The following is a 17,366-nucleotide window of genomic DNA, read 5'->3' as shown; positions in this document are numbered from 1 at the left end:
GATGAAAAATGAAACTGAACTTTGCATAATTGGAATGAGAACTGCATTACCACCCAGCTGTTTTGAATTATTCAAGATTCTGAGAAATGCAAAGTATAAATGAAGGAAAAAATATGGTCTTTAATTGAATTTAACATCTATTTCAATAGAGTTGCAGTAAACCTGTAAGTCAGAGAAGGGCTTTGTGTAACTGCAAGGGTAAAGCATTTTCATTTGCATCTGGCATGGCTGTGAATGATATGCAAAGGTGGGGGAGAGGCATTCTTCACCTGTCAGATAGGGAGAACTAGCTATGACATTGCAGTTAGCTGTGTATCTAATCACACTGGAATCTCCAAAAACCATTTCAGAAGACCAACCCTAACAACTACAGAGTGATGATTACCTAGAAAGCAATGATCAAATCAATAAGAATAATAGTTAATATTGAAAATAACAAGAATAACACATCATTTGACATTTACAAGTGTGTTTTCTACTTGTTCTTTCTAGAGAATGTTGATCATCATGCTATTGACTCATAGACTTTGAAATCTCTGGTTTTGGTTGTGATGGCCAGAACCACATTCTCTTTAGATCTTCATTCATCCAGATCACATCATTTGACTTAATGAACGTGGGAACTCTATTGCCTAGAAAGAAAAACACTTGGAATCAAGTAATTGACTTTGCTACAGATATCATAAACAAACAGATGTCCTTACTTCTCTTTGTTGGACACAATGAATACAATACACTATTTCTCTGCAGCCTCTATGATTTTAATCATAATAAAGCAGTGCCCTGATTCTCAAAGCAGTTAGGAATACCCCTTCTCCAGCAGTACTTCAGATAGGGACCCAACAGTAGGTGTTTTAATGAGCCCTCCAGGTGATTCTGATACACACTCAAGTCTGAGAAGCACTGCTATAGCACAATGCTTAATGTAAAATACAACCATGATTTGACACTCTCCAGAATGTGTGGAGGGGAGGACAGCTTTCAAACTCACACCAATGGAGATAAAACCTCTGTTCATCTATACTTAGTTCTAAAATGAGATGCTATATATTTTTTTCTTCTAAAGGGGTTAAGAAGTAGAAAATGCATATGAATGAAACTAGCATTTGTGTAGTGTCCACATTGTCCTAAGGCTTTTCACTCCAATATCTCATCTTACCAACAATCATATGAAACAATAAGCTTTATCTTTATTCTAAGATAAGAATAACCTGAGATTGTAACTTAACCCAATGAATGTTTAAGTATAGTTTGTCACAATTACAATATGTTTCTTTTCTGTAGTCAAAACTTAGGTGCTTAAAGATGTTATATATAAATACGAATAAGTAGAATAGAGCATTGTGTAAATGACAAAAAGTACAAATTTGATGACCAAGGGCAATTGATCCTCAGCCTTGATTTGGGGAAAATCAGAGAGTTTGGGGAATGGAGAAATGGGGAAGAAGCATCCTCTGAAGGTGGCAGCTACCACTGAGATTTTCCAGGTTGTGGCCAAGAGTATTGTAGGCCCAAAGTTGCCAAATCTTCTGATTTATTCCAGGGAAATCAGAAATTAAGATTCATACTGATTTTTAGTGCTGGCATTTAAATTGTATACCTTAAAATCATTTTGCAAACAAAACTAAATACACCTGATGGTTGAACTGGGCAAGGTGGTAACCTCTGATATATAGCAATGTCAAATCCAAAGTCTGCTTGTTCCCAAAAGCCTGTTTCTTTCTGAGGCCTATACTCTCTACCACCTTGACAGAAACACTATGGGTTTCAGTTTAAATAAAAATTTCATATATTTAATCAATTCTCATATATTTCTTAAAATTATTTATTTTAGCATTTACTCAGGCCAATGCTTAATATCTCATCCTTCTGAGGAAAAAGTATAGACTTCTATTTCTGGAAAAGCTCACTACACTCAGTGTATCAGAGACTGCAGGGAAGCTGCTGTGGGGGAGGGCACCTAATGGGATGGCTTCTTCTCATTAGGATATTTGCATCAGGATGAAGTCTCTGCACTGGCAAGAGACCTCACTGTTTCACTGTCAAACAGGTGGAGAAACAATCAATATTTCCGTAATTACTTTGCCTTCTCTTTGGCATAGTTAACAAAGTAATCCAGCCATGTGTAGGTTCTATGCACAGGCCTTTTTAAAATTCTTGATTTTATCCTTTTTTGCATATTTATTACAACTCTTGGACTGATCCATGCAAACTGTCTGGGAGTTACCAGCAGATCACTGGCGCCCACTATCCCCAGACTGTCAAACCATCAGTGAAGATTGGACAGGTCCTGATGAAATAAATGTTGGCTGCTGATGCATCCAATTTTGTGCACTCCTCCCTGTCACTGGCCCAGGCTTGTCCAAGATTGAGATATTTGCAAACTGTCATCTTTCATAAATATCTGCCTTGAGTGACACTTGCTCCTCTCCCCTTCCAATGTTTCTCTTTAAAATGCACCTGGCTGGCACCTTGCCTGAGGAATTTCATGGCTTGTGATATGTGATTAGCAAAGGGTTCTTTCCTCTGCCAGGTGCCTTGGCTTCTCCCCCACTCCTCTCCCCAAACAAACCCTGCCCTGGCCTGACCTTCCCCTTCCTTGTCTCCCTCTGCTACCTCCTTTGGCAAAACCCGAGTCATAGTTCTAAAGTGCTCAAGACAGGAAATTTGTTGATGGTATTATGTGCTACTCTAAAAAAATACTGTATTCAACTTCCCAACATTACAGTGAATTAAAAACAACCAAAAGTTTGTCAAAGCTTTTTGAATTAATTTAACCTTCTCTCAACACATAATCCTACAAAATCTCCAGGTGAGAGACACAGAATGTTAATATGCTTCCAGGAAAGGATATAGTCTTTTTGAATGCTCTTTTGGCCCCAAACTCCAGCTGAAATGGAAACAGCATGTTCTAATGACAAAGTTAGTAACCATATCCATTATCATTTCCATATCCTGATTTTTCAGGATTGATTTAAAAGCCCCCTGAAGCAGCCAACACTGCCACCAAACAAATGAGTCAATATGCTTGCACTTAAATGTTGGGATTAATATAAGCACTGAGTTATCAAACTGAAATCTCCAGCTGGAAAGGGATCACAACATTAAATGGAATTACCCCTCATTAGAAATAAATATAGAGATTATAGGATAATCAAATATCCATAGTGCTTAATGTATTTGATTGTATATCCCATGCATAATTTATTTGAAAGAGGTTTGATCTCCTGATATAGATTATTTTCTATGTATTTTGATTGGAGAAATTTTGATCAGTAGAATTAAGAGAAATTCTAATTTTCAGTGAAATCTTAGTAGATTTTTAATGTCCATAAATAATATGATTAGTGCATTAAACCTTCAGCAACTTTATTTTTGCTACAAAATTCTGCAATGTTTCAATCTATCATCAACAGAATATTATTTAAATCTACTGCTTAATGAATAAATAGTTTCTCTAGGTGATATGAGGATGACAGGTTGGTATTATAAATCCCAAAATATAGTTTTTCTCAGTGTAACAAATAGTACTGTCTTATTTCAGATTTTCATGGCAAAATGAAAATTTTCATGTGATAAATGAAGCATAATAATCTAATATCACAAGACAATCTAATATCACAAACAACACAAAGTCTATGCTAGTATTTTGGCATTTATGTAATGCAATTAGCCTGCCCATGCCAAAAAAAAAATATGAATATCACTGGGAAAGAAAATTTCATACATTAAATCAATTTTCAAATATTTCATTGGCTATAGAGATGTTTTCTTATATTTATTTAAAATTTTAATATTGATGGTTAATTTTCTTTCTGCTCATTCATATCAAATATAGCAAAAATGAGAACCCAACAATTTAGCTACATTCAACTGACATTTTTTGGAGTTTCTATCATGCACGAATTACTGAACAATTCTAAGCATGTTCACAAATTTTATATCATATAACCTTTTAACTTTTTATTGTGGCATTGTATATATATATATATATATATATATATATATCACAAAATTTCCTTTTTTAAACCACTTTTAAGAGTACAATTCATGAGTATTAATTACATTCACAGTATTGTGCTAACATTCCACCATCCATTACCAAAACTCTTTCATCACCCCAAGCAGAAGCACTGCGTGCATTAAGCAATAACTCCTCCTGCCTCTCCTTCTCCCCTCAAGCATCTGGTAACCTCTAATCTACTTTCAGTCTCTATGAATTTTATTATTCTAGATATTTCATATAAGTGTGATCATATAACATGTGTACCTTTGTGTCTGGCTTATTTCACTCCATACCATGTCTTCAACTTTCATCCATGTATCATGTGTTTCAGAATTCCATGCTTTTTTCAGTTGAATAATACTTCATTGCATGCATATAACAAATGTTTATGCTTTCATCTGTTTATGAGCATTTGGGTTTCTTCCACTTTTTGGTTATTGTAGAAAGTGCTGCTATGAATATTGGTGTACAGATAATCTGTTTGAGTCCCTGTTTTCATGCTGAATGGAAAGTGCTACAATTCACATTTTGCCAATATTTAAACTCTAGTTCAGAGACTTTAAGAAACTTGCCTCTAAAGGCAAATGTGTTACTGGCTGGCCGGTGGTAGGAGTGGAAGCATAACTGGATTCTGATCCCCTCAATTGTATTTTTGCACTTCTCTTTTCTTATTTTCTTTTGGATAATTGTCAGTTGTGACTGTGCTAACTCAATAGAGTTAGAAAAATAAACTTTACACACACTTTTTATTTTACAAACTTTAAATCAACTTTCAGGCTCTCTAAAACCTGAACACTTTCATCCATCAGGATTTTGTTTTTTAAAGTTCTATGACTCTAGAATATGAGTTCTTTCAATAAGTTGTCCAAGATGCAAGATATGAATGTAATCCATTTAAAGAATGTTTGCAATGTTCCATAGCTGACGTATTGAGAGATTTCCTCATTCCTTGGCAGTATGATCAATATTTATATGAAGACCTATAATGTGTATCAGAGAAGAGATTATTACTTTGACAAAGAGGTGATTATTTTAGACTTAGATATCTTCTGGGATCCTTCCAACTCTAAGCTTGTAAGTCTACAGGAAGTAATAATACAATTTTCTGTAATTAATCCTTTTGTTTAACTAGCTTTAGTGTATTTTTTAAGTATTTTCCAAGGATTCATTTGAATGATTTAGACTATTGATTTTCATTTCTAATGAAGGTCTGGATACTTAAAATATTTAATTTTCACTTATTTGTCTGACTTGGAGTCACTAATACATGCTAAAAGATTCTCCTTTTGCATTAAATCATTAATAGAGCAATTAAAGAGATTCTTTTTTTCCTTCATTCCTTTTGATCTGATTTTGAGATTTACTATGTAATGACTATCTTTCAGAGGAAGATAACATCAACATATGACATTTTGTATATGTGAACTCACTGATGAGCCAAGTATTAAAAACTTCCTGAATATAACCTTGAGTTTTTATCAGTCTAATAAATGCTTATCAACTTCCTTCATTTGTGGGTTTCAATTAGTGGTTTTGTGATCCTGTGGTTATTTCTTGGAGGTAATTTTTCTGTTGTTTTTTAATTTTGGAACTTTGCATTCATTGGAAAAGCCAAATGAGAATGGAAAATTCTCTATCAAATTAAAATGGATTTTTTTTAATCCAGAAAGCACTTCATAAAGATACATATGATATCAGTGATTAGGGGAAGGGCTATGGTCTCTTTAGCAAGTTATTACACATCAACTCTACTGATATAGTCACTGAACTGATAGTTCAAAGATGATTTAAAAAGGTGAGACACTATGCTAATTTGGCCTGCTTTGCTAGTCAACATTGAGAAAGGTCTTTTGGTCTCCGCTCTTCCCACAGGCTCAGGGTAGTAAAAGACTACTGTTAAGCTGGAAAAATAAAAAAATAATAAACAAACTCCCAAATATGTTACCTTTGCACCTTTCCTTTCAAATACTGTTGGCAAACATGAATCAAATTGACCTAGGATCTTTGAAATAAAAACTGAATCACTTGTTTATTGACAAGTAGGTAGAGCCTCTAGAGTCACTGGTGTGGGAAAAACATTTTATGCAGCCCTGGTTGTTTGGGCCCAGATTGAGTTTATGCAGAGCAAGGCTGGGGTGGCTGTGACACTGGAAAACATGCCAGGCACAGAAGCAGATATAGGTTTATTGGGACTTAGGAACAGATATTCTCTGGTAGCAGCTGTTCCAGATATTTAGCATTCTGTAAGGGATGAGGGGAGTAGAGGGGTAATATATGATTTTAGAACAGAGACATTCCATACAGCGTGAGGACATTGGGTTTCTAGAATAATCATTAACAGGGTCTAAAACTTGATGTTTTACTATGAATAGTGTTTAAAACTAAGATACAGTCAATGTCATTTTACATCTGAGGTTGCATTCTTCTTCCTCCAGGGAGATTGTTTACATTCTCTACCTTTGTCCTTGGCTAAAGCAAGTTTGTTATGGGCTGTTTAAGAGAGAGGCCAGGCCCTAGGCCACCACACTGGTCAACTAAGATAGCAATATAAGAATTGGGCAGGAAATATCAGTCTACTGCCCAGGCCATTGGTTGAGCAGAGTGGGACCTCCTTATGTATTACTCAAATAAATAAATAGATGACTCAATTAAATAAATGCATTAGAATTTCTGCCTAATGGAGAAATGTCTTAGCTACTGTGTTGGTTTGAAAGGATTTATGACCCCCAGAAAAGCCATGTTTAATCTAAATCCCATTTTGTAAGGGCAGAACAATCCCTATTCAATACTGTATGTTTGAAACTGTAATTAGATCATCTTCCTGGAGATGTGATTTGATCAAGAGTGGTTATTAAGCTGGGTTAGGTGACAACATGTCTCCCCCCATTTGGGTGGAACTTGGTAAGCTTCTGGAGTCCTATAAAAGAGAAAACATCTTGGAGAATAAGAGATTCAGAGAGAGCAGAGCAGAATGACATATCCATGAGAAGTAGAGTCTGCAAGCCAGTGACCTTTGGAGATGAAGAAGGAAAATATCTCCTGGGGAGCTTCATGAAACAGCAAGCCATGAGAAGGAGCTAGCAGATGATGCCATGTTCATGACGTGCCTTTGCAGATGAGAGAGAAACTCTGACTGTGTCCACTGTTGGGGACAATTAAAGTAACATATATAAATTCCACCCTCAGCAATGCTGGAAACATGTAACATGGCTGCCAGGGCTGAGACAAAGAACAGCCTAAGCTATAATTAGCTTTCTTCACGGAAGTAGTAATAGTTTACACCAAAAAAACTAATTGTACATCTGCCCTCCACCCTAACAACAGCAGTCACCAATCTCAAATCATCCCTTTGTCCTTATTCACCCAATTAGAGATCGCCACCTATCCCTACTGCTACCCTCTCTCCTAGAGTATATATATACCCAGCCTTTTCAATAAACTTTTGCAGCTTGATCAGAACATTTGTATTGCTGCCATTCTTCATGTCTCTTGTCCCATACCATTCCTCCCTTACAGGTGCAGAGCCTCAGTTGATAATCCCTCAGGTCAGGACAACTGGCACCCAACATAGGGCTCGAGCTTTGTGAGGGACGGAACGCCGCACTCCAGGAGACAGGCCTGTCACATTCCAGAGATCGCCATGAAGCAGCTCGCTCATGAGACAGATCCGTTCAGCAGAGATCACCGCGAAGTAAGCCGATCGCGAGACAGATCCATTTAGCAGTTGATCAGTGACGGCGAAAGGAAAAAAGAAAAGTGAAAGGTAGGTTCGTAATTCCCCCACCCTAATCATGGGACAAGCAACTTCCCAACATGAATTATATGTTAGTCAAGTAAAGCAATCACTCAAGGCACGAGGAACTAGAGTTAAGAAAAAGGATCTCATATATTTCTTTAATTCCTTATTAAAAACTTGCCCTTGGTTTCCTCAGGAAGGTACTATAGACCAGCAATGCTGGCTAAGGGTTGGAGATTGTCTAAAAGACTACTACCAAACCTTCGGTCCTGAAAAGATCCCGGTTACTGCTTTCACTTACTGGAAGCTGATTAATGAATTCCTAAAAGTCCATTCTTTGGCCCTGGATATTCAAAAGTTCTATAGAGAAGGGGAAAAAGCCTGTAAAAGAGGCCACTGCAGGGAACCTGCCCTGCGGGAAGAGCCTATAAAAAGACCCTGCCAACAGAACCTCAGTAAGTGGTTATGGGACAAGAAATTAGTCAGCATAAAACTTTTGTAGAAGGTCTAACAGATGCTTAAAAGACACAGGGAGTAAAGGTTAAAGTTAAAAATTTGTTACAATTTTTTGAAAAAAAAAAGTTTGTCCCTAGTTCCCATAAGAGATAAGGCACCTCTGGAATTTGTGAGGGACTTTTGGGTTTATGTTTTATGTCACAGCATAGAAATATACCTTTACTGAAAAACCGAAAGAGTACATGCCTCCTGGAATTTGGGAGGGCTTTTAAATTTATGTCTTATAAAAAGCAACTCATCATCGATACAACAGAAATATTTATATTTACTTAAGGGATTGTTACATTCCACGGGTATGAAGGCTTCTGATGCTCTACTTAAAAAACTTTTTAAACATGTTATTGGCTTCAGCATAATGGCTGTAATGTTTCCTATTATTATAATAGATTTAAAAGATTGCTTCTTTACCATACCTTTAGAAAAAAATATTAATTAATTTCTGAGCTTGTTCTTAATGAGCTGCCTTTATATAAAAATTCATAAACATCTGAGTCAGAAAATATTCAATAGGATCACTGCAGAACAAGAGTCAGTACTCATTAATGGTTCCTGTGGAATTGTAACAGATTAGCCCCCTAAGGGGTATGCAATTCAAAATTATAGTTCTGACTCAAAGTGTTCTGTTAAGTTACCTTGGTTTAATCAAAATAATTATTCTACTAAAATTTATATCAATATTGCAAATAAAATCCTATAAGTCAGAATGGGAATGGCAGCCCCATCTCCTTTTGTTAACTTAAATCCTCAACAAACAGCAATTTGGAAACTGGCCATAAATTTAGCTCCTTTTCATATTTGAAAAGGAAATATATTATCAGATCTTTAAAACTAAAAATTCTTGTTAAAAACTATATATTAATGTTTCAAATATGGATTAACTAAAATATTCTAAGTATTTAACATTATTTTAACAAATTTACTTTTGATGGTGATTATATGTGATGAAGTGTTTATTTAAAATAGTGATTTAAATGTGAAAATGTGAATAATGTATTTTTGTTTGGTCAAGGGAATGGTTTTATCTTGGGATGAAATGGGTGACTGTTGCACAGTGGGAGCAATGTGAGACAAAACTTGGAACAAATAGTTACTGAAAGTTTATAAAGATGAAAATTATAGTCAAGGTCAAGGGGGAATTAGTAAGTCCAGAATAGCAATGTTTTCTTGGACTCTTAGCCTGCTCTGGTGAGAAAATAGAGAATTTTTTTTTCTCTAAATAATCAGTATAAAAGGCAAAAAGTCTGTGTTATTTTAATGTTTTATCCAGTGTTTATATAAACTACATAGGATAAACTATATTTATCCCAAAATAGCCTTGACTTAAATTGAAAACAAATCCAATTTAAAAGCTAAATGCAAGAAAAAAAAGAAAAGAAAAAATATACTTGTGGCATCTATTCTATTCACCTGATGTTGTCATTACATGCAGCTCATGTTGCTATCACATGACCTTGAAAAGAAACAAAATGTGCACTCTAGCTGGGAGAACTGGCTATCTTCCCAGACAGAGATGTACTTTCATAAAGATATCTAGGTCCCAGAAATCTCCTCTTGGTCCCTAGCCAGTTCCCAGAGGACCAAACTGGGCCTGGTCATGTAAACAAATTGGAATTGAGCCACTATTGTAAAAAAATATCATAAAACTATATGCAAAAAATTTAAAATTAGCAAAAATGCACAACCAATTATAAAAAATCCTCATCCTTACATTCATTTTCAATCAATCTAATAAATTCATTTTATAAAATCTGGTCAATTTACTATGGACACTTGTCATTATTAACACTCTGCTTTCATTTTTTTTCTCTACTTGCCAATTTAATCATTCTTAATTATATGTTACAGAACCTGTATAATATTTTACAAGGAGATTTTGATTTATTAATCACATAGTGTGTGAACTCTGTTTACCTTCAATACCTTTTGACAAATAGCGTTAAATAACTTTTAAATACAAATAAATAATCATTTGTTATGTTAAAACTTTTATAATTTAAAAAAAATAAATGCAATGAATCTTGCCTAAAATAGTTTCAGCTTTCCCACTAGCTATTGCCATCTTTACTACTACTAATAATAATGGGCAGGCTGCATATGTCACCCCAGGGGAAAGCAAAAGTTAGAAAACACCTTATACCTCAGCCCAACGTACTGAATTAGCAGCTATAATTCAGGAATTGCAAGATTTTCCACAACCTCTTAATATTGTTTCTAATTCCAAGTCTGTCTGCCAAACAGTTACTCACATTAAGAAAGCTTCTTTGTTTAAAGAAAATGAACTGTCCCGAATGTTTTTACATTTACAAACACTAATCAAAAGTCGAATTAATCCTCTTCTTATCATGCATATAAGAGCTCATACTAATCTTAAAATAGCTAAGCTATTAAAAAAAATTAAAAATAATCTATGGAACCCAGGCACAATAAAGGTGTGAGTAGGGGATTTGCTCTTATCATTACAGGTGATGAAACCTCAATTTGGATTCCCTCAAAGAGAATAAACCCAGACATGTCGACCTGAACAAAAATAATAACTAAATGGGTAATGTATATTATAAAACATATAATTTTAATTGCTGAAAGACAGGGACATAATTATACTTATTGGATTTATATTCCTAACCCACCTTTGCTACTAGCCCTAACATGGGCCAATTCAACTTTACCAAAATATCTAAATACTAGTTTAGGATTCCCAAGTCCAATAAATTCAAGACTTCTGAACCTACTTAAAAAGAAGAAAAATGGTGTCAAATTTAACTCTTCCATTTTTAAACACACCCATACATAGATCTAGGGTTTCATTTAAATGGGAATAAAATTACCAACCAAAAAATGGAACTAAAATTGAACAAATTAATAAAGTTAAATAACTTCCAAAAACTTTTAAGAAATATTAATTAGTTCTGACCTTACTTACTTAAAATTAACCACTGGAGACCTTAAATCATTATTTGACCTCCTTCAGGGAAATTCTGACCCCAATTCCCCCAGAACCATCACCCCTAAAGGATGTAAAGCAATTGATGAAGTAGAGCAAGCTATTCAATCACAATTTGTTACTTTTATAGATTATACTCAACCATTAGCTCTAATAATTTGTCAAACAGCTTATACACCTACAGCTGTGTTTTGGCAAAAAGCACCTATTATGTGGGTTCATTTGCATGCTTCTCCTACAAAAACTATTTATCCCTACTATCAGGCAATTGCTAATATCATTCTTTTAGGTCGAGAACAAAGTGTTAAATATTTTGGTAAAGATCCAGACATAATTATTCAACCATATACTATGGCACAAGTTAATTGGCTTTTTCAAACTACAAACTGTTAGCCTATTGCTTGTGCTTCCTATTCAGGTCAAATACACAAGCATTACCCTAATAATAAATTTTTGCAGTTTCTTAGCATTCATGACTTTATATTCTCACTTAAAACATCCTTACAGCCGCTTAAAAATGCCCTCTTAATCTTTACTAATGGATCCTCATCAGGAATCGCCACTTATGTTGTTAATAATACAGTTATTCAATTCCAAACACACTGCAATTCTGCTCAACTAACAAAACTACAAGCAGTCATAGCGGTGTTTTCAACTTATCCAAACAAATCTTTTAATCTTTATACAGAGAATGCTTATATTATTCAATCTGTGCCATTATTAAAAACTGCAGCTCAAATTAAAAATGTTTCTCAAGCAGCTTGTCTGTTTATTCAGTTGCAATCTCTCATTCAAAACAGAACCCAACAATTCTTTATTGGTCACCTTAGAGCCCATACTAATCTCCCTGGCCCACACTGTCCTTAAAAAATCAATTAGGGGCGGGCCGCGGTGGCTCAGCGGGCAAAGTGCTTGCCTGCTATGCCGGAGAACCTCGGTTCGATTCCCGGCCCCAGCCCATGTAACAAACACGGAGAAACAAAATACAATAAAACAAGAAAATGTTTAAAAAGATGTTTCCCTTTCTTCCTCCCTTCCTTCCTTCTATCCTTCCTTCCTTCTCTCTGTCTTTCCTTTAAAAAAAAAAAAAAAAAAATCAATTAGCTGATCAAGTCACACGTATTATATACTGTGCAAACATTATTCTTAATAACCAATGCGGCCCCCTTGTTCTCAAAACTATAAAAATTAATCCTTAAATGACAGCACCCCATTTTTATAGGACATCTCCGTGCCCACCAAAACCTACCAGGCCCTCTAACAGAAGGCAACGCACTGGCAGATGCTGCCACTCAGCTGGTATGTCCCAATCTCAATAATCCTCTGGCCTTAACCTCCCAAGCCCATGCTCAACACCACCTAAATGCGAACACTCTTTGCCTAAAATTCCACATAATAAGAGAACAGGCAAGAGAAATTGTTAAGGCATGCAAAAACTGTGTAACCCAGCCGCCAGTCCCTCATTTGGGAGTCAATCCAAAAGGACTCATCCCAAATGAAATCTGGCAGATGGACGTCACCCATTTTGCCAGTTTTGGACAACTCAAATATGTTCATGTCTGCATTGACACATACAGTGGATTCATTCAAGCTAGCTTACAAACAGGGGAAGCTTCAAAACATGTTATTTCTCATTTGTTACATTGCTTCACCATTCTAGGCCAACCTAAACTCATTAAAACAGACAATGGACCCGGATATACTGGGAAAAATTTTCAAACCTTCTGTCAACAACTGCAAATTAAGCATACTACTGGAATACCCTACAACCCCCAAGGCCAGGGAATGGTAGAACGGGCACATCGCACCCTAAAAAGCACTCTGTGCCGCCTAGCCGAAAGCACTCTCAATCTCACAAAACAACGTCCCCGAGACCTCCTACATCATGCTCTTTTTGTTCTTAACTTCTTAACCCTAGATATTGATGGGCAGTCTGCAGCTGACAGGCACTGGTATCCCAAAACACAAACGCAACAAGCCACGGTTATGTGGCATGACCCTTTAACATCAAAATGGAATGGGCCTGACCCCATGATTATTTGGGGACGAGGCTCTGCTTGCATATATGATCAAGAAAAGGAAGGCCCTCGCTGGCTTCCAGAAAGACTGATAAGACATGTTAATTCTCCACTGTCGGAACAACCCCCTGAGACACCCCCCCTTCCTTCTAATAATAATCTTTCCAGGGTAGAAGTCTGTCCCTGAGAAAAATGTTTTTCTTCTCTCTTTCAGCGTATCAACAAATCCTGCTATAGCCTACCCGGACACAACCAGCCTACACACAACCGGAAGTCAAAAGAAGTCCGACTTACAGGTTTACCCCATTACTAATACCACATAAATTACTGGCTCTTACTATTTAGTCTTCTAGCCCTGCTGTTTGCAGCCAAATTGGCAACTGTTGCCTCTAAAGATTGGAATCTGTTAGAAAGAACTTTGCTCGCCGTAACATATTTATGCGCTGCAGGGCGCATCGCCCTGCTAGTCTTTCTCCCCTAATTCAAAGGAACTGATAGCCCCTATTGACATGGCTTTATTAAGCCTACTGCCATTCAAAATTGCCACCTTATACTTTCTCTTACTAGGTATGTTTAATAGCTCCCCTGTCTCTGGCTCCAATCCCCACCAGCCTTGGAAATAGACCTTAACACAACTAAATTCAGGCACTGTGGAAACCATAATCACTACCGGCAACCCATCCTTTATTGTCCCTACCAATAAGCTAGTTCCATTTCCAAATGGTGAACCCCAATGGTATACAGTTAACAAAGCCCAAGGCTACATATGTCCATCTTCTCACCCCAAACACAGTTATTGCAATGATCCTAGTCATTATTGCTGTCCACGCTGGGAGTGTGCAACATTAACCAACGCCGGATGGAAACCTTCCTCCCCTGATCTTTTTCTAACTCTGCACTGGTCCCCCTGGGGATGCACCCCCCGCAATCCCTCCCGCGCTTATCTATATGATAAATCAAACTGTGATAAGCTAAACCTTACCATACAGCAACCTAGTGATCCCTCATGGCAGACCGGTAGAACTTGGGGCATCAGGCTTTATGTGCAAGGGACCGACCCTGGAGGTCTTTTTTAAAATAAAAAAGGAAACACAAGTACCAACATCTGCTATATCTGTTGTTGGGCCAAATCCAGTGCTCGTACCCCAGCCTCCAGTTTCTCCTCCTCACGAGTCAAATAAAAATCGTCCCACTAGCTCACCATTATCACCCTTAAAGAAAACGGGATCATCCTTAAACCAAACAGGCTCTTTTATAGCACTCAGCCCCAACCAAAACCCACTCTGGCCAGTGCTTAACGCTGTTACCTTCTTCTCTTTAAACTCCTCCCATCCTAACCTCACTCAGTTGTTGGTTATGTTTCTCTGCCCAGCCCCCTTATTATGATGTCCTACCCGTTAATGCCTCATTTAACACTTCTAGTGAAGACAATCCCTCCCAATGTCAGTGGAATGGCAGAAAATTTGGTCTTACTATGCAATCCATTATTTCCTCATTTGGGCAGTGCATTGGTAATTTCAAAAACGTCCCTGCCTCCTTAAAAATGTTTCTTCTTCCTCACCCTCTTCATCATCAGCTAAATATTATATTCCCCCAGAGGGTGCAAAATGATTATGTTCTTCCACAGGACTTACACCTTGTGTTTCACAGCTGACCCTTGATAATGCAAATGAGGCATGTATTCTAGTAACCCTGTTGCCCCATATCCTTTTCTGAAATGAAAAAGACCTTTATAATTATTGGGATACACAGCATGCATGGCTCCCAACCATGCCAAGAAAGAAGAAATAACTCGCCACGGCTGTCACCATTGCTTCTCTTTTAGGTGTTGCTGGCCTAAGCACCGGAACCGCCTCTATTATCCTCCGACAACAAAAGCTTCTCCAGCCTAAGAACTGCAATAGACGAGGACTTAGCTTGCATTGAAACCTCCATTACCCATCTTGAAAAATCCCTTACAGCTCTATCAGAGGTTGTTCTCCAAAATAGGAGAGGCTTAGACCTACTTTTCCTTAGGCAAGGAGGGCTTTGTGCTGCATTAGGCGAGGAATGTTGTTTCTACTCTGACCATTCTGGAATAATTAGAGATTCCATGACCAAATTTAGGGAAGGAATTGCAAACTGAAAACGCAAAAGGGAAGCCCAAGGAGGTTCCTCCTGGGAATTCAACGGAATCCTCCCTTACCTCCTCCCTATATTAGGCCCCTTAATAACCCTACTCCTTATAATATCTTTTGTACCTTGGGCCATAAGAAGGATAATACAGCTAATTAAGGACCAAATTGATTCTGCCCTAGGCAGGCCCATTCAAATGTATTATCACTGGCTTCACCTCACTAACCAAGGTATAAATCCAGAATATCTGACTGCTACCCACCCTTATGGGTAAGAAACCCCCTCCTACGGGAGCAGCATACAACTCGAAGGTATGCTTCTAGCTTATGCTATGATTGGTACTGCTGGGTGTAAGGCAAAGCACTGCAAAGGAGGGCCAGAACAATCAAAGGCCGTTTTCGAGCTCCTTGAGAAATATGCCTCATTTGCATAGGGGTTTGCTCTGCAAAAATTCCCCTCCCCAGAAAAACAGAGCCACAAACAACTTGGGGAATGAGGCTTCTACATCCCCCAGCAAAGGTTAATGCCAAAAGAATGCTCGATCAACATTCTTCCTCCATCCTTTTGAAAAACAAAGGGAGGAGATGTTGGGGACAATTAAAGCAACATGTATAAATTCCACCCTCAGCAATGTTGGAAACATGTAACATGGCTGCCAGGGCTGAAACAAAGAACAGCCTAAGATATAATTAGCTTTCTTCTCGGAAGTAGTAATAGTTTACACCAAAAAAAACTAACTGTACATCTGCCCTTCACCCTAACAACAGCAGTCACCAATCCCAAATCATCCCTTTGTCCTTATTCACCCAATTAGAGATCGCCACCTATCCCTACTGCTACCCTCTCTCCTAGAGTATATATATACCCAGCCTTTTCAATAAACTTTTGCAGCTTGATCAGAATATTTGTCTTGCTGTCATTCTTCGTGTCTCTTGTTCCATACCATTCCTCCCTTACAGGTGTAGAGCCTCAGTTGATCGTCCCGCGGGTCGGGACACACGTCCACAGCCTGGCTGGCCTTTCCTGGCACGTTGTCCCTGGTAAAGCCCTCCAAGGTGTGGGTTCTGTCAGCTATGCTTTCCCTGGCTCAGAAGCTCCATCGCCTATTGCTTAACTACCTCCACCTGACAGCAGAGTGTACAAGGAGCCAACTTTGTCCCAGCTGTGCTGGCCTTGCCTCCCTGGCCTCTGCAGGTCAACAAGGTCCTGTGTGTCAGCTGAGGCCACGTCTTAGCCGCCCCCCACCAACTCACAAATCCTGTTCACATCCCTACCTCTCAAGAGGTATTTCTGTAATACATCCTTGCAAATTTCCTAATGAATCTTGGCTCTTCTCTTGACCTTGCAGACCATGCAGTATTCATGGGCAAGCTCCTCAGCAGACATGAGGCTGAGCCCGGCCAAGGGTGTGGAGCAGGAAGGCAGTGCCAGGGTAAAGGCATGGACCAGGGATGAGGTGCCAGGGTTTGGGTGTGAACCAGGGAGGAGGTACCAGGGTAAGGGCATGAGACAGAGGTGGTGCCAGGGTAAGGGCCTGGGGCAGGAATAAGGTGCCAGTGTAAGGGCCTGGGGCAGGGAAGTGGTGTGTAGCCAAGACAGCCAGGAGGGCTTAACAAACAGAATTGACATGATCTCAATTAAAGAGACTGAAGGTCCCAGTTATATGCCAGAGATCTCCTGTAGGGCTAGGAAAGCAAGTCAGATAAATCTGCTTCATCTACAAAGGAATAAAATCATATAAATTGCTAAACACAATAAGCCTTTGTTTCCGGGATTTCAAAATCCAAAGAGAGTCTTAGAGGGTGGGGCCCTGCAGGCCCCCAGAGAAGGGGTGGCCAGTACCTGGAGGTCACGGCTTGAATCAGGCCACTGCACGGGACCATGTCCTAAACCTGAAGCTTCTGAGGTGTCTGGGCCCACCCTGCAGCCCAGCCCTCCCCGAACCATCAAGTCTCCCCTCCTTTCCCAGCAGGAGTCGGCACCAGGCTCCCAGCCCTGGGTTTGGAGTGGGCTCCATTTAGAGTGGAATGGAGC

The 17,366-nt window shown here is 38.3% G+C and overlaps 1 protein-coding gene and 1 long non-coding RNA gene across 2 annotated transcripts in view; one reads left to right on the top strand and one right to left on the bottom strand.

Moving 5' to 3' along the window:
- Positions 1-4,484: 4,484 nt before the first annotated feature.
- LOC143647771 (phosphatase and actin regulator 3-like) overlaps positions 4,485-17,366 on the bottom strand; it is a 49,623-nt gene continuing 36,741 nt past the window's right edge. The window contains exon 6 of the mRNA XM_077117522.1: positions 4,485-4,986. Within this exon, the coding sequence (XP_076973637.1) occupies positions 4,968-4,986 (19 nt within the window). The 3' untranslated portion in view covers positions 4,485-4,967. The remainder of the gene's footprint in view (positions 4,987-17,366) is intronic.
- Positions 7,366-16,228, top strand: LOC143648120 (uncharacterized). The gene is made up of 4 exons (XR_013158381.1): positions 7,366-7,769; positions 10,721-10,800; positions 13,432-13,513; positions 15,043-16,228. It is a non-coding gene; the product is annotated as an uncharacterized LOC143648120 (long non-coding RNA).

Source organism: Tamandua tetradactyla, chromosome 10, assembly GCF_023851605.1.
Source record: "Tamandua tetradactyla isolate mTamTet1 chromosome 10, mTamTet1.pri, whole genome shotgun sequence".
In the NCBI taxonomy this organism is placed as follows: domain Eukaryota; kingdom Metazoa; phylum Chordata; class Mammalia; order Pilosa; family Myrmecophagidae; genus Tamandua; species Tamandua tetradactyla.
Note: the sequence above shows the minus strand (reverse complement) of the source record. Positions and strands in the feature narration are given on the sequence as shown.